The 27,840-nt window shown below is 37.6% G+C and overlaps 1 protein-coding gene across 5 annotated transcripts in view; it reads left to right on the forward strand.

Annotated features, from left to right (window-relative positions):
- Positions 1-27,840, forward strand: part of exd (PBX homeobox extradenticle) — a 442,560-nt gene that overhangs the window by 233,088 nt on the left and 181,632 nt on the right. The window contains exons 1-2 of one of the 5 annotated variants that reach the window (XM_090370447.1): positions 10,369-10,478; positions 14,312-14,475. The exons of 3 other annotated variants lie outside the window; for them this stretch is intronic. In XM_090370447.1, the coding sequence (XP_090226573.1) occupies positions 14,457-14,475 (19 nt within the window). In that variant the 5' untranslated portion in view covers positions 10,369-10,478; positions 14,312-14,456. Of the gene's footprint in view, positions 1-10,368; positions 10,479-14,311; positions 14,476-27,840 lie in introns of those variants that run through there. One more of the 5 variants, XM_090370446.1, reaches the window with a different exon arrangement.

Raw genomic sequence — 27,840 nt, forward strand, 5'->3', positions numbered from 1 at the left:
AAAAAAAAAAAAAAAGGGAGTATCCACATCATCATGTCCCAGTTAGTACTTGGGGATATTGTTCTTTTGTTCTTGCATTCCCCATATTGTATTGTAATGTCAACTGTCGCACAGTGACCTGCCTTTGAGTCCATACAACGCACTGTATCCTTCGCTCGCCACGAACGTCCAACTTGCATAATCCTTTACAGGTGTGTCAGCGGGAGGTTGTTTGACCCGTTGACACCATTCTTTTTATACCTTAACCTCCGTGAGCAGCCGACAAGACTTGCTGTTTCCGATATGGAAGCACCCGACACACAAGTGCTCCCACAATCATGCCTTTTTGAAAATCCGTGATATTTCTACTGCGTCCCATTACTGCTACTTTATCACTTTGAATTGCACGACCAGATGCAAATTACCACTGCTCTAGAGTATAAAGCTGTTCAGTTTTTTACTCTGCGGGCTATGCGGCATAGTCTTTTACGAATGGGGTGGCCACAATTCAGTAATTGTAGACAACCCCATTCGTAATATACAATTCGTAATATTATACCTAAAGTTCCCACTTTCCTACATGTACGCAAAGCCCCTATCACCATCATGGTGATAAGACAAGCACGACCATAGCCGAATGGCCAGTTTATAAAAGTTGATACGCTACGTGTTCTAATCCGCGTGATACTACAAAAAGCAGTAATATTTCTTGTGTATATGTGTATTGTGATTCTTGTGGCCTTCCACATAGAATCAAAAAAATAGAACCAAAAAATTTATTTGCTTATTTTTAATGAGGGCTGCTCTGCCTTAGAACTGTGGAGATTTAGAAAAAGAGGGAAATCATGTTTCACTATCTTTAAAAGTGAGTGAAAGGAACAGAAAATACTATGTTAGCACGAAATCCTCCTACCTTCCCTTCATCACGTCTTTGAACTCCTCTTTTCCAAACACCAAACAGCCATGATTCTGAGAAAAACGATCATATTCCATTATAATTCACAGTCCTATTTAAGACATGATACCAAGGGGTTTTTTTGTGCGTCGAGACCTATGGAAGAATTGCCTGAAGACTGATTGGAGTACATATATCTTAACGAGGCTTAGTTATCTGAACCTTTAGTCAAGCTCGGTTTCGTATTTTGTATCAAGTGTTATCTCATCATTTTCGCGCTGTTCACCTGTAGTTTCAAGCCGAATCGAATAACTGATTCGGTTAATCAGTTACTTGAACTAGAGAGCGCCCGATGAATTCCTTTTCGTCTTCATCACACCAGCAACAGTCCAGAGATCATTTTTCCAACTGGCAAGCAGTTTCTGTTTCTTTCCCCCTTCTTCATCACTCCCCTCCTCAGTATACATCCCTGGAGATGAAATAGATTTCAGGGCGGCAACAGATTCATTCAGTGCGTTAGATCGGCGAGGAGGAATGAGAACTGTCTGCTTAACTTTCATGAGTTGCCGCTGCCCGTTCAATCAGGCCATAAAAACAGGGCAAATACCCCCGCTGAAAGCAGTTAACTGTTCAGTAATCAATATGCCATTAAGGGTTGGCGGCCTCTTGAAAAAGTTTTCGGCAGTGGGAACATAATCACTCGGAGGAGATCTGATGAAAATATGTACCGTGTCATTACTGCGCAGCCGGTGCCCTTTTATTGATCTGCAATATAATCATATGCATGTAGATCGTCATTTTTGGGACATTAATGCTGTTGCCGATAATGCACCCTCTCCACACTCGCTCCCTTTGAAAGTCGTTTCCGATGTTTTTATAGCAGCTCCACAAAGAGCCGTTCCTCTATACACAGACATTCGATACCAGCTCGTGCTACGATGGCACCGTGGTCGACCTCCTAGGTCGAGTTCGGATATCTTGTGTGTGTGTGTGTGTGTGTGTGTGTGGGAAAAATAAATGCACCACCTAATGGGCATCAGCCATTGTTTTCCAACAGGAGACTGTCATATGTTTTTTGTAACATAAAAGCTGCACTAAAGGTTTCTTGTGGTTGTCGAAATCGAGTTCACACAACGTGGAATTATTTTGTGCAGTAACTTTTTATTTTATTCTGCTCTAGGTGCTTCATCCCCAATACGAATTAGTGAGCTATTGCAATACTTTAAATATTTTGACTCATTAAAGTATGCATTAAATTATTAAATCTCCAGATATGAATTAACGAAAGGAAATATGCTATTAAATTACATATATATTTAGATATTGACTCTTAATCTTCATGGCTAGCATCTTAAATAGATGAGAAATCCCTGTTGATTTTGGAGTCGGCATTACTGTTGTTTTTTCCACTGTAATTTCGCTTTTCCTTTCGAATATTTTGGTAACAGCGTGAGGGATGGGACAGAGATCGTAATCCATTCATTCATTAAACCGATTTATTGAAATAAGAAAAGAACTGAGAGAAATGGAAATAATGCATAAAAATATTTTTATTGTTTTTTTTTATTTTTGTTTGAAATTCGAATGATGTTAGAGGAAAGATTTTAAAAATGCTAGCTCTACTTAAAAACAGTCTGGCTGTTTGAAAGCGCTTTTTTCCTTCCATTCTTTTTTGAAAATAAAAAGGTTCATGATAGTAAGATACTTGATATATATTTTTTTTTTTTTTTTCAAAAAAAGCTGCAAGCTCTTTACTTCCCCTCTTCATCTCCCTCCCATTTGACTATTGCATTTCGCTTACAGTTCGATATGTCGACTATCATTTGACGACATTAAACTAGGTACGTATTTCTGCGATGCAAAGAAGCATAACCCCAAGGGAACAATTGGAAGCTCATTATGGCTCTGTTTTCAGATCTGTAACGCTTAAGTTTCATACCTACAGTATTTGAAAATTTTATTGGTATTGACCGAACATTTGTATAATTCTGTTGTCGTCCTGTTAGCTTCATGCATTGTAAGCAATACTTTTAATATTGAATTTTGAATTGTCTCATATTATCTCTTCTATTTACTATTCCGTTTCAATATTTCAATGAACTTTTACCTTTTTTGTAGTTCTACGAAGTTTTCAAAAATTAAACGGTTTTACAAAAAAAAAAAAAAAAAAAAATTATGCATATTTCGTTTTTCGCCATCCTTCCATATAGGGTTTTCAACCCGAAAAAAAAAGTAAAGTAAAAAAAAAATAATAATAATCATTTTCATTGGGCTAATTACTTTCATCAAGAGTACTTTAACTCTTGATCGGTGAAAGTTGAAGTTCTAAACGATATGCGATCTCATTAAATTTCTAATATCATTTTAAGACTTTAAAGACCTTTCAGTGACTATTAAAATTATAAGTGGTTAAATATTATACAGAAACTTATGGTTAAAGTAATTTTCAAATGAGTTATGTTTACAGTTTATTGAACTGCCCATATACGAGGATTGTTTTTTATGTTACTCTGAAATCCGGTAAAACAGGATTTAGCAATTTTCCTTTGTAAAAGTACGAAATATCAACACATTTCACTTTATTTCGCATTATTACTGCTTTGATATACTAAATTCTTACCATTTAACAATTCTCATTGGTTATAGCTGATTTATAATCGAATTCTTTTCCATTATGACTAAAGTACTGTATATTAGGCGCTCCGAGTACTGTATAGTGAATATGTTACTGGGCAACCTTGCGGAGAACAGGAGAGATATCTCCCTTATGGCCTTGTTTAAAAATCGGAAAAGTGGAAAGAGAATTGGATTTTCTCGATTATCTATTTGCAGATTTTTAAAGAAGGGATATTCATTATATTCGGAATATAGTGGATATGTTACACAATCTTGCGTGGATAGCTGATATAATCCCCTTTTGCGCTTGTTTAAAAATCGGAAAAGCGAATTAAGCAGGTAATTATCATTGCTTCCCTTTTCGCACTGGCTGATCATCTCTTTTCCGTATTTTAAGCAGTAGCATGGAGGAGGGATGGACATTCACTATATTTAGAATGTAGTGAATATGTTACCCAGACAACCTTGCGTGAATGGCTGATATATTTCCCCTATGCCATTGTTTAAAATTAGGAAAATAGGTGATCGAACAGTGTGGAAAGAGAAGCAATGATAATTTTCTACTTCATTCATTTTTCCTATCCCGAAAAGTTGCCTGGGTAACATAGTAACTATATTCCGATAAGGTATTCAATCACATCTTTTATATTTCTGTTTCAGCAGAATTGGTGAATAAAAATTTGTTAAAAAAAATTGTTATTTTGAATTGTTGGTTTTTACAAATAACCATCATTCTTTTGCTAAAGCGAACTTGCAAATGTAGGGATTTATCGTATCAGAATGGTAAAAGTCCAAAAAATCAAGTGAAAAATATTTCGGGCTATTAACTGGTAGAAAACGCTTTGGTAGAAGTCCAAATTTCTGGCTTTTTCAAGGCAAACTGGCAAATCTTAGAATTTACAGATTTCGGGCTTAAATAAATTTTAAGAAATATTAAATGTTTAATGTAAATTTTTTCTTTGCGGTCTTCATAAGAATTCCTGTGTACGTCCTATTCTTTTGCTAATTTAGTATTTTAATTGTGTTAATACAACCAGTATGTAAAATCAGTTAATACAATATCTATTTATGCACTCGGATAATAATAATAAAAAGAAAAACTTGTGTATGCCATTTGTTATCTAAACTTAAACCATCTTGCATTCGAGCACATGTTTTTAATGTGATTATAACATATAAGCTTTATTAGATTAAACATTATTACTGAGTTAGTAATGTTTTCTTAAAGTTGCAGGTAGTAATCCAGATATATATCTTTATTTTTGAAAACTAACCTCTCGTATGAAGATTACCTTAAGAATTCTAGAAACGCATGTGCTAATCTTGTGTTTTTCTCCACATGATTACGTTAATATACATTAAATTTGCAACAGTTGGTTATAAGTACTGAGGATGGACTTACGACATCATCGTTATTGAAAAATAAATTGATGAATTTATCTATATTGATGGTTTTAATGGTAGAAAATTATATCTAAATGTTTCATGTTATTGAACATAGCTGATCTTCAAAAAAAAAAAAAAAAAAAATTTAGTTGTCACAGTGGGCAAGATATAACAGCAGTATAGAAGAAGTGACTAGAATTGGAGTCTAGTTCGATACTATACAAATTCAAAATATGGACATTATAGCTAATGTGAATAAGAGAATCCTTTATTTATTTTTCTAATCTACTCAGAATTCTACAATTCAAACTTTTTACAAATTGTCCAAGACAAGGGGAAAAGAGGGGGGAAGTAAATACGACACTACAGAGACGGATAATATTCATTTATTTCATGCCATTTGTGATATTAAAATGGCTCTGTAAAAATGCCGTAATAAAACAATGTTAGAAATTTTACAAATAAGGAATGTTTTTAATTCCGAAAAGATACACTGGATGAATTTAGTTTTCGGAAATTCCCAGAACCAAAATTACACTTCGATATCAGAGAAGCGAGTTGGCCATAATATTAAAGTACCTATCCTCTCTCTCAGAAACATCTTAATTAATCAAGTTGAGCGCGACATTTTTAAATTTTATATAAAAGTGGTATATTCAAAAAATATATTTTTTTTTCCCTCTGCAGATTCGGGATAATCCGCGAGAAGTGCAAAAATATAGATCAGCAGTTTGGATCAAACAGTTATGTTTGGAATACGTTCGGTCCCTATCCTTCAAAGAAAAACGGGATGAGAGAGAGAAAAAGATGGCTATGAAATAGCACAAACTTTCAAGTTTTGATGAGTAGAGATATATTTCCAAGAATCTGTAGATTTTTCCTTTATCTCAAACACTTTCAATTGAAAGTGTGCTACCCAGAAGGCACTCCATTTTTGTGTGTGTAGGCGGTCCGAGTCACACTATCAACCCCTCCGTGGTTATGTGAAAATACTGTAGTCAGAAAAGACGATCAGTTTAGTGGTGAATATGCCCGCGTAGTGTGATGATAGGTTATGTTGCTTTTGTTGAATGATCGGCCTCTGAGCCCAGTGAGAAGTGAATATGCAACTCGCTGGTTTCCGTCCCTACCCTATGGAGGCAGGCCGTCTACTGTCTTGTTCTAAGTGACAGTACTGATAAAGGATCGCAAATGTGTTCCATGGCGATAGGGTCAGCAGAAAAAAATTCAGAAAACCAATGAACTCCATGCCAAAGAAAATCATAAAACCTAAAATCAGAAGCCAAAATCAAATAATCAATGTAAATGTCATTGCAGTCACAGATTAGTACCACACTCTTTCATCAAATTCATAGCTCCACATTCTATTGAAGCAATACGGATAACTATAATTGCATTAATTTTTAGTATAATCTATGCTTTTAAAATAATGGAGCAATTCAATGTACCTGTATTTATGGCTATTGTACACTCCATTCATTGATAAACACAGTCCATTAATACACGCAATTTATGAACCAAATATACTGATTCCTTATGGTCTGAGTTCTCTAGACGTTTGTCGAAAAATATTCATACGAAGCTTCCAGTTGGACAGTGCTTTACAACGTAAAACGTAGTTGTGTTGCAAACATTTAAACTCCCCTCCTTGTGTAGGACTTCCAAGTTTTTCAGGTGTTAGTTATTGGACATCAGAAAACGCCATTCTGCTAACAAACTTTGTATATTAGTAAGTGGTAAATGGACTGCGGTAATCCAACCAAGAAGATTTACTGTCGTTCCAAGTGAATGTATTCGTAAACGCTGCTATTCATTATTCAATGTTTAAACTAGACCTCGTCTTGGTAAATCTTTTTTTTTTTTTTTCATTGCTTCTGTATATGTCAGCTCATTTCTCCACTGCACGTGCAAATGCTCTTACAGTGGAGAAATGAGCTGACATATACATGAGAAATTTGTTTATAAATGCGAATCTTGCTAATTATATCGACGTGGCCATTTCAGCACAAAATGGAGCTTTAGTTCGATAGCGTGTTCGAGAGTGAAGTGAAAGTTACTTAAAATCAGTATTAAGTCAGAGTTATGCAGAGCATATCTGTCCACTTTATCTCGTATTTTCGGACTAGTTCTTTAGTATTTAGCGTCAGTGGCAGTTATTGTATTTTCTACGTTTATTTATAGATTTTTTAATTCTAGTCAAGCTTAGTTTTCTGCTCGGATGAGTCCTGCATTGGTATATACTACACGTTTTTTGGAGTTAATGAACTTTCTTATCCCAGAGATAGAACAACTAAACAGTATTCTTGGAGACATAATACAGGATCTAAAGTGGTTACATTTTTAAAAATGTATTTCATTTTTAAAACTGAAACAGCTGGTCCACATTTACCAAGAAACTCTTCTGACTTGCATGATTATCTCAAACGTTATTTAAACAAGAGAGCATGGAATGGCTGAGCCACCAGTGTGCATTAGCGTCAGGAATTGAGTGGAAATCGAAATTATAGTTTGACTTATTACAAAAAAGAAAAACTTGATTTATATGTGGCGCGTAGGTTTTCAATACCTAAATTGTGGGCTGTCCTCGTCTGTATCATTTCATGATGGCAGAGATGAGTCCCCTTTCCTTTAAATTTAGACTTTGAAATGTAAAGGTCAATCGTGTTATATTTAACAACTTGAAATTCTTATTTCAATTTTGACCACTGGTTTGTTCAGACCTACCGCTGTATATTAAGTTATTTTTTTTCGTCTTCTTTTTCCACCGACCGGACCACCCTGTAATTAATCACCATGACACCTCTCCTATCCCTCCTCCACTCCTGCCTTAGCTGACAGCGCCTGGTTCCCATCAGTGGTAACACATGGGTTGATGTAGCATCAGATTTCGTCAGTAGTGTTTGTGCAGGGAGTATGGACAAGCTGTGTCGTGCCTCGCTTAAGAAAAATGTAAGACCTATATAATATGGACTGATGATTAAGTTAAACGCGTCTCGTTTTCTGTCTGTTCAACTATAGTAGTTAATTGTGGCGCCAAGTAGTTTTCTTAATGGTTTTGAAAATATATCACGGCTGCAAACATGTGAAAATATCGGATAATACCTTGCTGAAATGCCTGCTAATTGCTGTGGCATCTACGGTAGCAACCGAACTATTCCCATCTGAATCGACAACTTTCTAATAAAGACTAGAAATTCGTTCTCCGTTTGATTTCTTTTTGCTCAATACATTCCCCCCCCGCCCAGTACAACAGCACAATTAAAATATTTGTGTTTATTATATATTTATAAACTTCGTTTTACCTGAATCCATTCTGTTTCATTAAAATGAAACTGTGTTACGAATCTGCATTCCGAAAATCCTCCTCAAGCGTACACGTAGATGGCTGGAAAATTAATGTCTACCATGTGGAAGTAGAAAGGAAAAGAGAAACATTTGCTAAAGATAAATGCACTCGCATAAATCAGACTCCATGTCCACGTTTTTAGCATCCTTTGGAAATGATCGTTGAGCATGTGGTAATGGTAGCACCCAGCCGAACTTTTATTCCTCTGATCTTGTGAAGGCCACCCTAACTTCCAAGTTCTTCATTAATGATTATCCAATACTGCCAGGAAAAGAAGGGGTGGGGGTTTGTTTGATACTTGTAGCAACCTCCGATGCCAAAGTCGTACTGGCATTACGCAGTCATTAGTGGGGGAACTCGGACACACTGTTATCTGCCTGTACCTAATTAGCTACCACCCTCAGTTCTTGTTTTAATTTGCGTTGCCATAGCAACGCTGAAGTGCATTGTTACCGTATCAGCAGGTTATTCAGTGAAATTGAAATAAATATATGTAAAACTTAACCAGGAGGTTTTATACTGCGATTGGTAGGGAGATCCTCTGTGCGCTGGCTGTCCTTATCTCTCAGACCTGTGAAATTAATCTAACAAAATTTATTGACAGTGCACACCATTTCACAATGGCTCGCTCTTTCGCATTTTGCTTATTTTGGGACAGGTTTTTGAATTTTAGCGTTTTCTCTTTTAAGTATCAAAGGGACAGGGAAAAAAAAGTTAACTAGCTCTGCTCGCTAAGCTTTCGCAGGGAAATGGAGGCTACGGAATTCTCCAAAAAGGTGTAACATTAACCATTTACAGCAGAAAACTCGCTACCACTTTTACTGTTCTTACATGGTTCAGACTACACTAACAGTGGGGCAGTCTGATCACGGAGACTAAAAATCCTATAAACTGCCGGTTGTGACTGAGGAAGCGTTCAACTTCCGGAATGCAATAGTCTCTGCAGGATTATTTTCACGAGTTGGCGCTCGTTGCTGATCCTCCTAGAGCGCGACTAAAGCAGCTTATTTCAGAAAACAAAATGCGCCGTTGTTCTTTAAAATTCAACAACAGTGACTTTATTTTAATGCACGCGCTGAGATCTCAGCTTCGGTTATCCAACTGAAAGGCCAACTTGGACTAGTTCTCGACGCCCGAAGATTTCCATAATTCTTGGTCGTATCGGGAGAGGAATATATCCGTGGCTCTGCCAGAGGCCACTTCATCCAGTCTGGCTTTTTCTTGTCTTTTCGGTTTTCAGTTCTCCCTTCCTCTGTATACTGTCCTTGTTATTTTGCCGTTTACTAAACTTAAAATCAAGACACGACTTCCTTGAGAGCATTTCTAACGGCATTAGTATTTTGACATTAATTCTGTTTTTTCAGTGTCCCCACAGTGTGATTTTATTTGTGCCATGCACTAGTAAACAGACTATCTGTACATTTTAACAATATATAGTTAAGTTAGCCAAAGTGCATCTCAAAATGCCTCTTCCAAGCAGTGTTTCATTTGAAAGAGGGGCGCCTCCGTAGCCAGGTGGGAAGGAGCAGCAGTGCGTAGCACACGCTTCTTGATTAGACCCGGGTTCGCGCCCGTCACCACCACATACAGAGGATGCGGAAAGGTCAGGAAATGACCACCGCATATTCCCGGAGCAATATGGCCTTAGTTGCCAATGTTCCAAAAAAAAAACCAAATAACAAATAACAAATTTGAAAGAGGCTTATTTTTAATTTTTCGTGATCTAAAAGACACGTCAATTTTATGTACCCTTTAATTGCAAACAGCTGTGCTATTTAACAAGGTCTGCATATTACCTCATTTCTATTAAGTAATATGCAGATGATTACACTGGGATAACCTAATTACGGGTTACATCATTGTATACCACTAATGAGCAATACTTTGAACTACGAATCTGAAAAAAGAAAGTTTTTGTTCGGAAACTGCGTCCTACAAACAGACGACCTAACTGGAGAAAGTAAATGAAAACGGGGTTGACTCGGTTACAATTCCTGCACTATAAGACGAGAGAGATCATACTGTGCTAGACTCCTCCTCTTCCAGTGTTACAGCGTTAGGGCAGTGCCGAACCACTTGGGCCTTTCATGTAATTCCTTGTCCATCGGTGTTGGGACATGTGGCAGGTGTGGAGTAGATCCTTGTAGCATAACCCAAGTAGGACAGGGCAACAAGGTCGCCACAGTATGCGGTATCGAGTCGAAAGGAACTTTCTCTGCTTTTATTTCTCTTTGGCCTGCTTTCGGAGAAACAACGGTAACTTCTTTTTTCCTCTGCTGTTACCACCCTTTTCTGAGCTGGACATAAACTTACGTACAACCTCCATCGATAATTCTGGCAACTTTATTCATTGCCTGATTTTAGTCCTTTGAAATAACTTCCATTGTTTCAAAACTGAATTGCATAAGCTGACTGCTAATGTTGATTAGAAGCAGTAAATAACAGCAACTTCTAAGCAACAAAACTTTGGATGCTCTTAATGTTTTGTGTTTTACATGGACAGAAACGAGGCCTTGAAAAAAAAGAATTGTAATCTAACATTACGTAGCCGAATATGGCTTTCTTGGACGTCATCTTCTTCGCTATCCGTGACGATTGGGCATGCGTTCCAGGTGTAAAAACGTGTCAACCATTATCTCGTGTCGTCCACAGACAAGTGATGCCGAAGCGAAGAAAAGGCTAAAGCGGTGAGATCCTTCATAGCGGAGTGAAATGTTGTTTTAACAGCGGTGCCCATTCATCGGCGCCATCTACAGCGTGTAAATCCATTTAGATAGCTAGTGGGTGGGCGATTTGATGGGCTGTGATGCCAGTGTTGGGCGAGAAGCGCAGTGTACTCAAGGCTTGGATTTTCCAGCAGACTCTGTCGTGCGATCCAATATCGTTGGAAACGGTAAAATTGAAGTGTTGGGAGAAGAGGCAGAAAATCATCATCTGGCGTAGCGAAGATGACAGGCTCGGTCTGCGGAGGACCATAACGGTTTCCATACGTCCTGATCAGGCGCGCGCACTTGAGCGTCCCTGGTGGGCTCTCGGGCCGCCGTACGATGGCTCTGGGAATACGTTCTCTGAAAAGTTTTTGCTTAAATGATCCCCGCCATATTTCAGTCGTGCCATTATGTCGTCGGTGTAATGTCCTTTTCATACGGCTCGAGGAGGCACAGGGGACCTGAGGGGGGGTAAAAGTTTGCCGGAGCGCGTGGTGGTGCTGCTGTTGACATTGAACAATACGGACGTCTCGGAATGCCTCCGTGGAGGAAGCGATGCCACGAAAGATTGCCGCCTCCATAACGGTCTTGCCGACAATGTTTGCCGGCGAGATAAAAACATTGCTCCAGGTCTGCTGTACAATTGCTGCCTTTTCAATGGCTGCACAGAGAATTGCCAGCGCTTATCTTCTCTGCGGCTTGTCGTTATTGTTCAGACAGGAGTGGGGGACAGCAAAGGGGAGAAATGGCGCAATAGCCGCTGTCGAGCACGAATGATTGCTTGTTACAGAAGCACACATTTTCTCTCTCTCTCTCTCTCTCTCTCTCTCTCTCTCTCTCTCTCTCTCTCTCTCTCTCTCTCCGAAGCTATCTGCATACATTGAAACTTATGGGACCTCTCCATCAAGGCTCGTCTTTATCTTGTACTGCCAAAGAAAAAATAACACGAATAATCATAAGATTTAGATGACCTCCGAAGATGACTGATACCGAAGTAGCACTTCTAGTTTCAGTTATTTTAAATGATAGTTATGGTTAGTTAAACTTTCAGCAAAATCTGTCGAAAACTACTTTATAACTGTGCACGCCTGTTGCCACCGCCCCCTTGCCTTTTTTCCTTCTCTGTAAATTCTGTGCGTTTTTCTCCGTGTTTTACCGCTATTATAAGCGAACTGTTTTATTTGCTTTTTTTTTTTAATATCAAGCATACTTCCTTATTCATGTCGACGACCTTTTTTTTATCGAACTTTAATTCGAAAAGGTGCATTGATATTCACTTGAAACATTTACTGTCTTGCAGGAAGGGAACTTTAATTCCATCTGGCTTGCCGGATTTTCTAAAATATATTCATCTGACAAGCATTGTTTGCCTTTCTTTCACATTCCTTCATTTCCATTTAGATACGAATAGACAATACTTTCTATTAATGGAACAATTTCAGTGCCAGACACCCAATTGTTAAATCTTTAAATCAAATAAATTAACCTTGGAAGTGCATAAAGCACAGAAACATTTTAATTTCATTATATAATCCAAAAATCAGGAATCGAATATATGTTTATGTTGGAGAAGGGATACCAAAGAGTATCCCTTCTCCAACATACACTACATCAACGATGCCTGATAGTATCGTTGATGTAGTGTAAACGGTATGCTACTGCCTATTGCAAAAATTTTTGTCAACGACCAAAAGTATCAACCTTTCGCTCTGTATAAAATTAAAAAGAATTGCACAAAGTGTAGTCGTGTTTTTTGTGTATATCTCAGATATTGCGGTAAAATAGTTAGCTTTCATTTTTTAATTCTTAATACAACGATTGCTTTTATTATATTGTCTTGGGAGGAGGGGGGGGGATAAGGTTTTTTGTTCTGTGAGGTATTCGGTGGTTTTCTTACCAGCCTTTGCCTCTACACTTCCCGAGTCATTAATATGTATTGGAGCATAAATCGCTTTGTTTGGAAGTAAAATAATGATTCGAGAAATCATAATTTCAAATTTATTTATTCTATCTGGGAGAGGCGGGGGGGATCTAAGAAAACGGTGTTGCAACTCGAAAATATTCTAAATTATTATATTGGAATATTGAATACTGGAAATTATCTACGTTTCATAAAATATTGGAATCTTTTTGGTAGTTTGGTTTGATACAGATTTTTTTGATTTTTTTTTTTTTTTTTTTAATGAAGAACCATGATGATACTATAAAATGAAATTATCAGAGACCAGGATGCACAGCCATAAAGATAACGTGCACACTTTACTAGCTGTTGTTATTTTTATTATTTTTTTTTTTTTTTTCGTTCCCTTTTACCATAGCTGGCTCAAAATATTGCTCATTTAGCTATCATGCCTGAATGGTTGTAGAAGTCCCACCCCCATAACTTTCCATATGTAAAACATTTTCAGATAGTCTTATTCTTAAAAGATAATAGCGAAGATAAAATGATAATAATAACAAAGTATTATATTATTGATTAGTTAAATTTAAGGATTAATTCATATGGTTGATTCATTTGAATAAAATCGTAAAGTTGGGCTGTATAATTTTGTTCTCTCTCTCATTTATTTTATCAGATGAATGCTTGTATTTGTTCTCACACGCATACACAGCATCTGAATTTATCATTTAACTTATATTTAAAATATTTCGTTAATATCGGGAAAAAGATTTATTAACATTGTACATAATGTGTTTGTGTTAACTGTTTCTTACTCAGTATTTCATGTTTTGTATGCAAGTTCAATAACAACAGAATTTTCGCGCTAATCATATTCATGAGCAAATAGAAAATATTTTGGGTTTTAATTGGTATTACAAGGCTCCATACGAAATGCTGGGTAAAGTTATAACGTTCTTCCAGATTTCAATACAATGAATTTTAAAGAAGGCGGAGGAGGAGGACCAGATTTACGATAGAAAGCCACCGGTACAACACAAGTTTACTTAATACATAAAGAAGTTGATTTAGAAAACCAATCCAAGCTATGATTTAAACTCTTAGGTATTGTAATTATGCCTAAATTAGAACGACTCTACAAAGCATTATAAATGCTAAACTATTAAAAATCAAAAATTTCCCTGTTTATCATGTACGGATTAAATAGTTAGAATATGAATGAATATCCATATTTTAACCTTACCAGTTACTTAATATATGTGTAACAATACTTAATTCGTGAGAAACAAAAAAAATTAATCGTGTGAAAATATTGACTTATTAGTAATGAATGTTTTCGTCAGTTTTTTTTTTTCTCTTTCTAGAAAAAAAATTAATTTTTTTCCCCTTACCTACAGAAAAGAAAAGGGGAAAAATTATTTTTAATATGATATTGATCTTTGCATTATACTTAATATTATTTTCATTTCTTTTCTTTTCAGGTAAGTGTCTTTGGGTACCGAATTTTTGGTTCCTGTCCGTGTCTAGCTATTCCAAATAGTACTTGAGTACAAAATCCAGACAGGCCCCTTTAGGCGATATGATATTTGGACCTCTTTACAGGAGTATTGTCCTGTAGCAGATTTCATGACGAGAAAAGTTTCACGTATGTTTTCAGTTATTTACCTAATACTTTGCACACAATATATCAAGTAGACTGAAAATAAAAAAAAAAAAAAAAAAAAAATGGAGGGGTATAAATCACGATTAGAATTATTGTCTATAAGCACAAGCTTTACTCTGTAATTAAGTATTCACTCTTGAAATATAATCCTTCACTAAGCATCCTCGGTAATGGAATTCTAAGACATTTTCATTAATGTCGTTTAACTTTGACACGTAAAAAATTTCCTCAGATAATGATCCCATATTGCGCCATGACAGTTGTTGCTTATTATATTCAATGTGTTATGAAATATATGTTTTGATGGTTGTCCATGCTCCTGTTATAGTTGTATGAATTAACTCAGTCGCATTGGTTTATCAATACAGAGTTGACTGTACCCTATACAGCCACCAGAACTCTTAAGCAATAACTTCCGTCTCGCATAAAGATAAATCATACTGCAGTGTTTAATGATACAAGTATGCAGGGACAATGCCAGTCATTCTCCTGTCATAGGCAACAGGAACCAGTCTGTTGGCAGGTTTCAGCCAGTAGTATACTGTTACACTTGGCTTGTAGCCGTTCTTAGATGTCATGTCACATAATCCATCCGTTCCACTGCGATAGGAGTAGGAAGAGAGCACACTGCTAATCCAGACGACCGTCTTTGGCACTCATAAGGGAACACTAATGGCTGTATGGACGGCTGCACTTACCGGTCTCTCTCTGTCTCGGGATCAAAACTAGAAACAGAGACCCTTGAACGACTGCATTTGTGTACCTCTTAGCTTCAAGCACTCGGCAACGGAACATTGTAATCCAGTGGTCAGGTAAACTATGTCTGAGGTTGATATCGTAAGCAGATCGAGGTGTTCCCACTTGAAACTGCATGTCATGTTGATGTCGTGAACACATTTGATCAACTACTTCTGGGGACGAATTCTTTTGAGATTCTACTCCAGTTGTTGAGAATAATCGTTTCCAAACCTGCTAGGAATTTTGATTAATTTTCACATGTGTTTACGAAATATTTGAATTGAGCTGGTTGCCACAAGAAAACTTGGAATAATGATCAAGATGTTACATACATTCACAACTAGTGATAGCTGTTCTAGTTAAAATTTCAGTAGCATCAATTGCATAATTTTATTTTGGTACTACACATTTTGTTCACACCGCTGAGCACAATGGAGCATTCCTAATGGGCCTCTGCTTTCCTGTTTGTTTCTTCTTATAGGAGCAGTAATTGAATAGTATCAGTAGGGATCATAAACTTTTCCAGTAACGAGAGTGCATTGGTCTGATGATTCATTCTAAGTTAATTCATCTTTGGATTGGTAGAAATGACGGAGCAGATAATGGGCTTCAGGAGCGGCTCCAGATGACCAGTACCGTCGCAGCTACATGGCTTAACTACCAGCTTCGGCACGTAATTCAGGATTTATGTCGGGCGAAAGAGTTTAGAGGTGAACGTCTCCTGCCTCTCTTTCTACGGTTTCCATCACTCGTGATGTGGCTGCGACCTTACCCGCCGTCAAGAGAGAGAGGAAATCACCTCTAGCCCGAGACATTTTCCGAGGCTAATTGTTGGCCGATGGTCAGCGGTTCTGTTCTCACAGACCTAATGTTCTCCATTTGATTACCGCCCAGTGACCGGTGGCCAATAGGAGGAGGACCATCTCACACTGGCAGTACACTAATTACACCCAACGGCCGGGGAAGTAGTGGCTCTCAACCCTTCTGCCCGCGTTCTTCGGCCTTCTTGCTCTCTGGTCCGTCTGCTAATCAATATCCCTAATCCCTCCCGCCCCAGTCACTGCGTGCACAAGCTGCCGGAGAGGTATTACAGCAGCCTCTGTCTCTCTGGTTCCATTTCATCAATGAGCTGCTGGGAGTTAGAAGCTTTGGCATCATCCGCCTGTACAGAACCTATCCTCCACCCATCTAATCGCTATTGTAAAAGAAGGCTGCATTTGCGCCACTTCTTTCCTGCCCTAATAATTACTTTCACGGCTGCCAAAAATCTCTTTAAATGTTTCAGTCTGTTTGTCCCCCTTCCTTCTCTAACTAAGGCGGCCAAATGTGAAATGGTTGATAAAACATTCACCTTATTCCACCTACGTGTTTTTCCTGGATGTAATCATCTGCTGTTTTAAAGCGCTATGTACATTAGAAATAGAGAAACGAATAGTTTGAAATTCATGCAGCACACTTTTTATGGTTTTCGTGGTCTATTTAGAATTTATTTTGACTCGGTGTTGTAAAAATTAATTCAAATTAAACGGGCGAAATATATAACCTCCTTTAGGTAGAAGGTGGGTGCCCCCTCCCTCGTCTCTATATTCCATAATTTGATTGCAACCTTTGCTACCGATCAGTGGACCTTTTTCTAGTATTTATGGTTCATAAAATAGCTTGAGGCGCCATGTTATCTATATTAAAGTATTGAATTTAACAATTTTCAGGCAGAAGGGGCTAGTTCAAGACACTGCTGCTGTTACTGGCCTAATATTAAGCCATCTATAATTTCTTCAGTCAGAGTTACCCATAGATTGACGTGCAGCTATTAAAATGTTGCTTCACGAAATAGGCTTTTCCTTAATTGAATTATCACTTGTCGTTTCATGTTGATTGAAAAATTATTGCAAAAAACATGGATAGAACTCGCAATTTTTAAACCAGTTGTATGCATTTCTTTCACAGATGAATGCGTAAAATGGAAATTTTGGGCATGTTGACTACTCGGACTGTAGTCCGCCAGTTATTGCGGTACTCCATCCATACGGTTTGAGGTGTATTATGAGGATTCACGGGCCGATTCTCTGATTATGCAGGCTGGAAAGGAAAAAAAAAAAAAAAAACCTGGAATAACTCATGGTGGGGGAATGCTCGGTCCTCCTCGGATTAACTAATTATTCCGATTGAAGAGGCTTTTATGAGTTCCTCCAGTCTCTGGCGGGATTCAAACCCAGACCTCTCCAAGCGAGTGAGGTAACAACACTACTATATTATCACTGAGTACAAGGCCATCACAGAACATAAATGGGTGACATTTAACTGCTGATTTCCCAAGAAGGCTTTTGTCTTTTCCTGGATATGTTGCTGCCCTATTTTGGTTTTTGTTTTTGTCGTAATAGGCTCCGTGTTTAGGAGCTCAGGAACTAAGGCCATATTGCTCCGTGTATATTGTCTGTAAATTGCGTGTGTTCCATTGTCGATTTTTTGTTTGCTGGATGAAAAACCCGTGTTTCCGGGAGAAAACAAACCATGCTACGCTCACCTGAGACCGACTAACTCAGCCACGTTGTGAAAAAAGGTCCATAAAAATTCCTCACGCCATCGACTGGATTAGAACTCGGGACTTTTCCACCCGGTGTGGGGAGGACGGTGATCCTACCAACTGTGCCCCTATTTGGGAACCTGTCGACAAATCGGCCAGTAAGTTGCCTCATCCGTGAAACACTGATATTTCATTACCTCTGAATTGGTAACGTCGGGTCTCACTAGGGGCCCGGCGGCCAACATGCCTGACGAACAATGGGCACTACATAGTACATATCCCACACACTTTTAAATCCCTGGCTTGTCCGATACATAGAACATACGCGAAGATGGGAGAAATCCCACGAGCCATCAGACCCTCAACATACCTAATATTTCTGAATTATTTCAAGGTATTCTGTAAATTTTTGAGCTGCCCGAAATGTGTGTTTTGAATACTGTACAGAAGTAAGAAAATTTTAAATTGCTAATTAATAAGGTACCAAGACAAAGTCTTCAAGTTAGTTAAAGCCACACTTTCACCGTGCACAACAACAGTGGGATAGAAAAGTTCTTGAATTTTACGTAAGACTTGAAATGATTCACAGGTAATGAAATATTATAACTTTCAACAAATGTACCAATTGTATTCTGATTTTTTTTTTTTTTTTAAATGTGATACATCAGTATGCTATGATTAACATATTGATAACTGGTTTAACAATTAAAGACTTGTCAATAAGAGGTTGGAGGAACAGGTTACTATATATCGGTCATCGAGATTAGTAATGGTCACATGGAACGAATTTTAAGCGTAGCTTTGTTGGTTGTAGGTTGAATAAGTAAGCTTAAAATGAAAATTCCAAGCCATCTCTTGAAACAAATGCGGTTGAAAAAAAATTGATAATGCATTTATATCAAATATCTACTACCTTTGGGACTTTCGTAAAAAAAAAAAAAAAAAAAAAAAACTCTTTTAATCCTGGGCTGAATTATAGCCCTGTCTTACCTAATCACATTAGCTAGAGTCATAATGCGTGTTTATAAACCTCCACGAACTTAAATATTTTTGTATTGCTCTCTCTCTCTCTCTCTCTCTCTCTCTCTCTCTCTCTCTCTCTCTCTCTCTCTCTCTCTCTCTCTCTATGGCGCCTCCGTAGCCAGGTGGGAAGGAGCAGCAGTGCGTAGCACACGCTTCTTGATTAGACCGGGGTTCGAGCCCGTCACCACCAAATACGGAGGATGCGGAAAGGTCAGAGAATGACCACCGCATATCCCCGAGCAATATGGCCTTAGTTGCTAATGCTCCTAAAAACCAAATAACAAAAAATAACAAACTCTCTCTCTCTCTCTCTCTCTCGCTCGCTCGCGCGCTCCGTAGTCAGGTGGGCAGGAACAGTAGTGCGTAGCACACGCTTCTTGATTAGATCGGGATTCGAGCCCGTGACCACCAAATACGGAGGAAGCGGAAAGGTCAGGGAATGACCACCGCATATCCCCGAAGCAATATGGCCTTAGTTGCTAATGCTCCTAAAAACCAAATAACAAAAAATAACAATCTCTCTCTCTCTCTCTCTCTCGCTCGCTCGCTCGCGCGCTCCGTAGTCAGGTGGGCAGGAACAGTAGTGCGTAGCACACGCTTCTTGATTAGATCGGGATTCGAGCCCGTGACCACCAAATACGGAGGAAGCGGAAAGGTCAGGGAATGACCACCGCATATCCCTGAAGCAATATGGCCTTAGTTGCTAAAGCTCCTGAAAAAAAAAAAAAAAAAAACACACCTCTCTGTCTCTGTGAAAACTAAATACTGAAATCGTAGTCTGGATGCTGCTATTCCTGCTTTGCCAATCAGGATATAAATATGCGGACTACTCGCACAATCGCAATCCTACAGAGAAAGCAGAATAGTTGGAATCGTGTCCACAGTTGCTGATGTTTACTGTGCCATATTGAAGCAAACCGTCACAGATGCAAAAAGTGATAGTGCTTTGTGATTGTCTCCCAAAATAAGTCAGGTTTCTGGACCTGTCTATTCTGAAATTACATGTGGACATGAGCAATACAGTGAAACCTGTGAAATATATTAACGTGCAGAGGATATATATATATATATATATATCTGCATTCATGTCCCAATGCATGCGGCGCATCGTGGATTCTGAAAGAAACCCATGTTAAATAAATGATTATTCTGCAATATGGAACGCTCTCAATGGGATTTAGTCATTACGCAATTGTGATATCCTCGCGTCATTCATTTGGTTCGTTTTTCCGGTAGCCTACAGAATTTCAAATGTCCAGAACTAGGCACGTTACCAATATATTGAACTGAGTGCTAAAGGTTATTTATTTATTATTATTTTGTAATCACTCTGTATATACGCAACCAGCCTCTGTGAATATACTTTATCTGTAGTAATATATGTGTGCTCGATATTTCCTTTCTCACAATATTAAAATGTTTAGTTGGCCTTGGTGTCACCTCGGGCTTTACTGTTAACTGATGTTACTACTGCGTTCACAGAATATAAACCAAGAATGTATCGGAATTAACAGAACCCTATTTCAGAAAGTTTTTGTAAGCAAAGAGTCCATCTAAATAAACATAAACCAATTTCATGCATTCTTTTCAGATGAACAAGGAAAGAATCAGCGTTCTTTGGTCAGTAAGAGTTTATGGCTTTAGTAAAGCAAAAATCCATGCTAACTGAAAAGCAGTATTGTATGCATTATAGTTTGTTTCCATCAGCAGTACAGAAGAAACGGGGTTGATCCATCGTTTTTATCTCCATCCTTCTTGACTGCTGCTAATTACTCTCATATTTACTAGTGTTTCTGTGGGAGTTACGCATGACTTCTACTCATTCTATGACAATAACGCCTTTAGCAGGGGCGCATTATAGCCTAAGTTGCTGATGCGCCAATAAAACTCAACCAACCTTTAGCAGGTCTTTAGTTTCTTCCTTGAGGAGCTGCAGGTGATATGAATCCAGTCAAGCATACCCAGCGTTACCTAGATGCGACCATTACTAATTATTGTTGAATCATGAGTTTCGACTAGATCGAGTTTGTTAGGGAATATGTTGATGCTTCATGGCAGAATTGTTCTTTAGTTGCGAAATCACACTTTGTGAACCATGGTTTTAACATGTAAATTTATTGCAGAATAATATAGCAAACACTTTTAAAATCAAAACTCGCCCCTGTGCATATTTTCTCGAAAAAGATGTTTCAGAGTTAATACATATCTGTTTTAAATTAATTCATTGGGGTTATACATTAACCACACGAATCTTTGAGGTGAGTTTTGTTTTTAAAGGTATTGGCTGCATTATTCCACAATTATTATATTTTCGCCAAACTTGCGAGGCTTTTTCCAAAAAAAATTGCTAATAGAAATTTATGTATTTGGTAAATAAGCACGTAATTATCATGAGAAGTCGTACAATTGGCGGCAACATATAGAGGGTGACAAAATGATGAAAGTAGTAGTTTTTCGTAATGGCTGTGTGATGTATTTATGCAGTAATGATTTTTGTTGTTATTTCTTGTAGGTAGTGCTTTGAAGGAAAGACGATAACTGCTGTTGTTTATTTAAAAATGATAGAAAAAGGTACATGAAGAAAGTGACCCACCTTTGTGAATTTTAAAAATCCAATTGTTGATGCACGTTTAGCAGGGGCATTGGTCACTAAAAGTGCTGTTTTTGTTAGTGTATATGGAAAGTGATGTCTGCATTCACTAACTATGGAAAAACAAAATCTGATAGGACGAATTGTGGGAGAAAATCGAAGCTAACTGAAAGAGTCCACCTGACACTCAAAAGGATTGCAGCTCAAAAACAAAACTACTGCCTCAAAAATAATTGCAGAACTTAATAAATCTGAAATTTATAACAGAGCCGCTATTGCCAAACCACTCGTTACTGATGGTAATGTCAGAAAGAGGATGCTGTGGCGTAAGGAGCACAAAAACCGGACACTTCTTGATTAGGAACGTGTTATATTTTTAGACTAATCATCGTTTACACATTTTCCAACATCAGAGAGAGTTTACTTTTGGTGAATGCCAAAGGAAGCACGCCGTCCCGACTGCCTTGTGCGAAACTTCGAACGTGGAGTATCAACAGTGGTTTGGACAGCAATATCATGATATGCTTTAGGTCCTGTCATCACCCTGAAGCGGCCAATTACCGCCATTGATTACCTTTATTCTGAGTGACCAGGTTCATCCCATGGCGCAAACATTGCTTTCCCTCAATTGATGCTATGTTTCAATATGATGATGCTCAAATGCGCACAGAGAGATCTGTCCGATCTTAGTTTAAGGAACATGAAAGTGAGGCTAAGCATCTCCTATGGCTTGCACAATCACCAGGCTTAAAAGTTATTGAGCCATTATAAGCATATTTGCAGAGGAGAATGAGAAGCAGATTTCCTACACCTTAATCACTCAAGAAGATTGAAACGTTCCTCCATGAAGGGTGGTCCAATATTCCTCTTAAAACAGTTCAATATTTAACTGGAAAAGGTGCGTGGGGAGTGTTGTGAATGTAATTGAGACACTCAGTTACTACAAATCATGCACATAAAAGACAACTTTTATTTCGACTTTCTTCCCCTAAACATTCCATCTTTCTCCATTGTATGCTCAATACCAGTGGTTCGAAAACTTTTGCCACTCGAGTTACATTTAGAGTTTTAAAAATGCTATTTCGCCACACATCTAAAGAGTCATTGCCATTGAACTCAACGGAGTTTTGTCAAATCTGGTGGCAAACCAGCGTGCCTGGACACACAGTTTGAGAAGAACTGCCTGATACTGTAATTTCTGTTACCTGTGTTCCGCTTCCACACATTTTGCATCTTCAGTTTTCTTAGCAGACCTTCCTGAATATGATATAGTATTCCTCTCCATAAATATTCACATTTCATGAAAAAAATCTAACTTTTTCTATGCATTCACATTTTTAGCCCATTCTCATTAACTTGATCACCTATCTCGCGTGAAATCTGTTCTAATAAATGTTGCCAGTTCTCTCATATTATACAAGTATATCACACGATAAAAACTCGCGACTTACCCAATGTTTGCAATACTGAATATAAACATTTTTCCCAGTCTACTTATAAGCAATTAGATATGGCAACCAATTTTAGGAAAGGAAAATATCTGAATAGATCTTCATGTGTTAAGTTAAAAGAAATAATTATTTCATTTTTGAACGTTAATAACTCGAACTTCTTTTATAAAAAGTGTGTATATGTGTTTATTTAAACAGGAACAGGCCTGGGTGAGCTTCTATCTTGTCACATTCCTTTTTTTTTTTTGTCTATCATATATGTACTCTGAAGATGCTAAGAAACGAACTCTAAATCGTAATTTTTGGCCGAAATGACGAAATACTGACAGTGGCGACATATGATCTTTTTTTAATAACAATACTCATTGCAGATTACTTGGAAGAAAGAGACCTGAGGTCCAGTAATTGGACAAGAGCCAGCGCCTTGAATTCTTTCCAAAACCAGAAGTTTACCATTCTCCTGGCTTGATGATTAACATGTTGCCTGATGATAAACTGAGTTCTATCCTAGTGCATGAGAAGACGCAGCAGGGAGTACTTTCCTGCCGATGTAAGTTAAAATACCAAAGTGATTTTTTTTTTATCCTCTCCTCTAAACATGACATCTTTGAAGGTGACTTTGACAGAAGTAATTTCGCTGTATCACACAAGTATCCTGCAACGGCCATTGTATCCCTGGTTACTCGATAATTAAAAGGATTAAGAAGACTTAGTAGAATTTCTTCGGCTGATCTTCAAATTATGCATGTCTCCCACCCAAGTCATACTTGATAAATAGTTTCTGTTAAGGATATTATTTTTTGTGAACGTATATGATGTTGCCTTCTTGTGAAACTGCTACTGTTGATGTTCAGCGTTTTACTTAAAAACTTTACATGGAATAAATGCTTGTCAAGTCTTTCTGACAAATCTTTCACAGAGCGTGGAATTTAATATTAGACCTTTTTGCTTGGCGAAACTTAGATTTTTCCATGAGACGTAAATATTTATGGAAACGGATATTGTATCATATTCAGGAAGGTGTGCTAGAAAAGTGAAGATGCAAATACCTTGAACCGAACTCGCTGTGTTCACGTTGTACGATGGTTTTAAGTTTCACGAGCTCGTGCTTACTGATATTTTCGTTGATCTTGCTGTCAGTGTCGAATCATTGTGTGCATTGATGTTCCTTGTGTGATTATCACGTGCAAGAATCCCACTTTTGATTGGACGGAAGAACGGCCTGACTTCTGTCAGTTGGACTATGATGTTCTGGGAATGTCAGTCGTTTTCTAGAACTAATTAGATTTTTGACCACCCACCATTGCCTTCGAAGCAAAACTAGGAATAAGAAGTTTAATTATATAGCAAAATATAATAACTTTCTTGCAATTTTGTAGTAAAACCACCCTTATTCATTTAAAATGTGACAATATAGATGTACTCAGTGTTTGTATGCGCCTTGAACGGAAATGACCCATTACATCTGCTCTCTTGCAACTGTTGATGAGCATTTTAAATGTTAGTTTTTCTAGCCGTTCCTGGTGGTCGCAGCATCTGAAACAGGGTAACCATTGACGGCCAGAGGACGTAATGAAGCACGGGTAGACTTGCCGATAACCCCCTCCTCTTCTTTCTCACTTGGTCCGCGTCCGGTGCTCCTGTTAATGGGCACACAAAGGTCCTTTGTTGGTCCCGCTAACGACGACCAGGGTGCCTGCTGTCAGCATGAGCGTCGCCAAGTTGTGTGGCCTAGCGATGAGGGTACAAAGGGCTGGTTTTATGCTTCCTGTACCCACTCGCATGCCTTTAGTTTGTCATTGACCCTTCTCTCCTTTTCAATTGTGCACTCAGTCTAAAATGTGGCGACTTTCCTCAGCGGGGAATGTGTCCATATGTTGACAGCAGAAAGTGGCAGTTGTGTTTAGAGGAGTCCAGGCAAGTCTGTCATACATTTCGTCTTATGATAGCTCTGAAATTGTGATTTTAGGTTGCAGTTAAGCGTATTAACTTAAATTTGGAGTGATCTTTTCATTTTTATGAAAAGATCGCTCCAAATTTATTTTTCCCCTTAGAGTTTCGTTACGTCGTTCTTCAATTGGTAGTCTATTTATTGTGCTTGCTGTTCTGATATTGGAAATAAGTGTATGTTCGATTTCAGTTTTCCCAGGATCTTTGGCCATCATTTTGGAACTCTCATGACGTCGCCACACACAATACTGTAGTGTGTGATAGTTTCTCCGTCAGAGGAAAATTGAACACCAAGTTAATTTTATGTGGGAATATATATATATATATATATATTTTTTTTTTTTCTCTCTCTTTTTTTTTTTTCCTTTTCTTTCTTTTTTTTTTTTTTGTTTTTTTTTTGTTTTTTTTGTCTGTTTCTTTAAACCAATTTTGCTTTATTTGGGGTGATTGCGCTCTCGGGAAATTGGGTTAATTGGGATCTCAGTAAAAGTAAATTACACACTATTTATACAGAGTAATCAATTACATTTTTACTGTTCCCAAAGGACGGGGGTGGGCAGCTGTTCGTCTAATGCATAATGATAAATAACTGTTTAATCTTTCGTTGTGATAAAATTAAATGATAAACAGTTACAATTATTTATGAATGTTAGATTGTTTTACTTATTTCATTCAGCTAGAATACTCGGTGTATCAAAAATACCCAGAAATAAAACCCAAGCTATAAATAACTTTACTGAAATAGAAACGCTATATTACTTTTTTCCCACCCTTTTTGGATATGTCATATGTCCTAGTAAAATAAAATGAACATCCTCGGTTTCCTGCCCCCAACGTATATTTAATATTGCAGGAGTCATAGACTGTTTACTTGGTTCTAGTCCACAACAATAACACCAACCCAGCCTCTTCTATATCCTCAATAGATACGAGAATACCACTTTTAGTAATGTCTTATACGATTTGGTGGTATGTTGTACTAATTCTAACTCAAAACTCCATCCCTGCATTTGAGTTAGTAGTTTCGTGTTGAAGAAATTGCTCTGTATCTTTCAAAAGAATTTGAAAGATGCAGAGATTTTATTATTCTTACAGCATAAGCATTTATTTTAAACATATATAAGCATTCAGTTTGAACATTTTATTGACTGCATTAAAGAATGACTTTTTTGCAGGATAAGAGGAATTTAATTTCCGTTTGCAAACAGACTAAACCCAAGATCATTCTCAGAACAGCTACCAACATGTATGGACATTGGGGCCAACCGCGACAGTTTCTGCGCTTCACAGAGCATTATTATAATTATTAATAATATCCGCCAGAGAGCATTTTACTGTCACCTAGTACGAATAAGAGGTCCCAAAACAACTACTCAATTAGTTTCAGAAACCATCCAAATAATGGTATTTATCCCAAGATAACATTTACTTATGGTGTCATCAGCCAGAAATGGTCCTAAGATATCCATTTAACTACAAATGTTTGAATGCACATGGTTGCTTTTAAAGTCAGTAATCCTAGAAAATTTTAATAATTCTACCTTGCTTTCTCCACCATCCATATGCACATACATCAAAATATGAACACCGAACTTTGATACCCATTCAGTAATAACATTTTAGTCACCATCGGATACCTTCTGTTGTATTTTCCATTCTGAAAATTTTCTGAGAAATTACCCACACCAGCTTTTAACCCCACCTCGCCCCGTCCACTAATTCTAAAGCTTGTTGTTAGCGAGATGGTTGATAATAATAATTATTATTTTAACAGTCCCCGTGTGTAACCCATATTCGTATGTGTTGTGTCTGTAGAAGTGTGTTCATGGGCCGATCTGCATGTAAAGCAGGATGAAAAACCCGAAATACCTCGGGGGGAGGGGGAGATCCTACTCCCTTCGCCTGAGACCAGCCAACTACAGCCTCAACTGAAAGGACTTTATCTTTTTCTCCAATCCACCCATCTAATTCCATGGGCTAGGGGGATCCAGTCTAGTAACCTTGAACTAAATTAAATCTGGAACATTCCAAAGCTCGGATAACTATTAAAAAAAATTAAAAAACACACAATCTTATTGCTTTCAACAAAGTATACACAAAAAGAAATGCATTCTAGTGGATATTCCGGGACTTCTAATTCCGAATATCATAGTCCTTATGGTAGTTGCCGGTGATAATAGTTTCTTGCAACATGTAATGAATAAGCACAGCCTCCTTTGCCAAATGGAGGCCGTGCTTGTAAAAATTAGCAGTATTACTGTGATCATTGAAGTGGTTATACAAAATTGTTTTTTTTAACGAAATGAGCGTTTCCGACATATGCCTTCAGTTAGTTGGTCTTGGAAACAAAGTAATGAATACGAATTGCCAATGAAGGAGAATATAAGGAAAATCATTCGGCTCTAGGTAGAATTTTACTATCGTTGTACTGTATCCCAACGTCCTCCGAAACAGACATTGAGGGACGTTCCAAATTTCCTTCGGACCTCATTCCCTATACAACACTTCCTTTAAAAAAAAAAAAATCCCGTTACCCTGGTGGGGGAGCCGCCTCTGTTTAGGGAAGTGCTATGGAAGTTCTCGCTATGTGGTACTCTTATTTGCTCCTTGATTAGTAATGTGTTAAGGATTTTATAGGATTATGCTAAAACCTTTTAGCTGTTATGAAGTCATTTGTCTGATCTTTTACTGAATCTGCCCATTTATCTACCAATTAAGCACCAAAACAGTTATCTGGTGAATTGTGTATTTAAAATAAACCGCAGCACATTTTTCCTTAGAGAGCAGTGTATTTTTTATGAAATGCATGATGACAAAATTCGTGGTCTCGTCATGCATTGTCCGCAAATATGAGATTGATATTTGAAACCAAATGTATCAGTACAACTGCCAACCTATGTTTTACATTGTGTAAAACGTTTATTCTGAAAGGAAGTAGAGCATAAGTTAAATTAAAGAAGTTGCGTTAACTTATTTTATGAATAAATAAAATAAGTTAAAGCAATATAATTTGATGCATAGAAGAAAGTATTATTCATGCAATAAACATCATCCATGTAAGTATTATTTGG

Source organism: Mastigoproctus giganteus, chromosome 3, assembly GCF_048544385.1.
Source record: "Mastigoproctus giganteus isolate SK-2022 chromosome 3, ASM4854438v1, whole genome shotgun sequence".
In the NCBI taxonomy this organism is placed as follows: Eukaryota; Metazoa; Arthropoda; class Arachnida; order Uropygi; family Thelyphonidae; genus Mastigoproctus; species Mastigoproctus giganteus.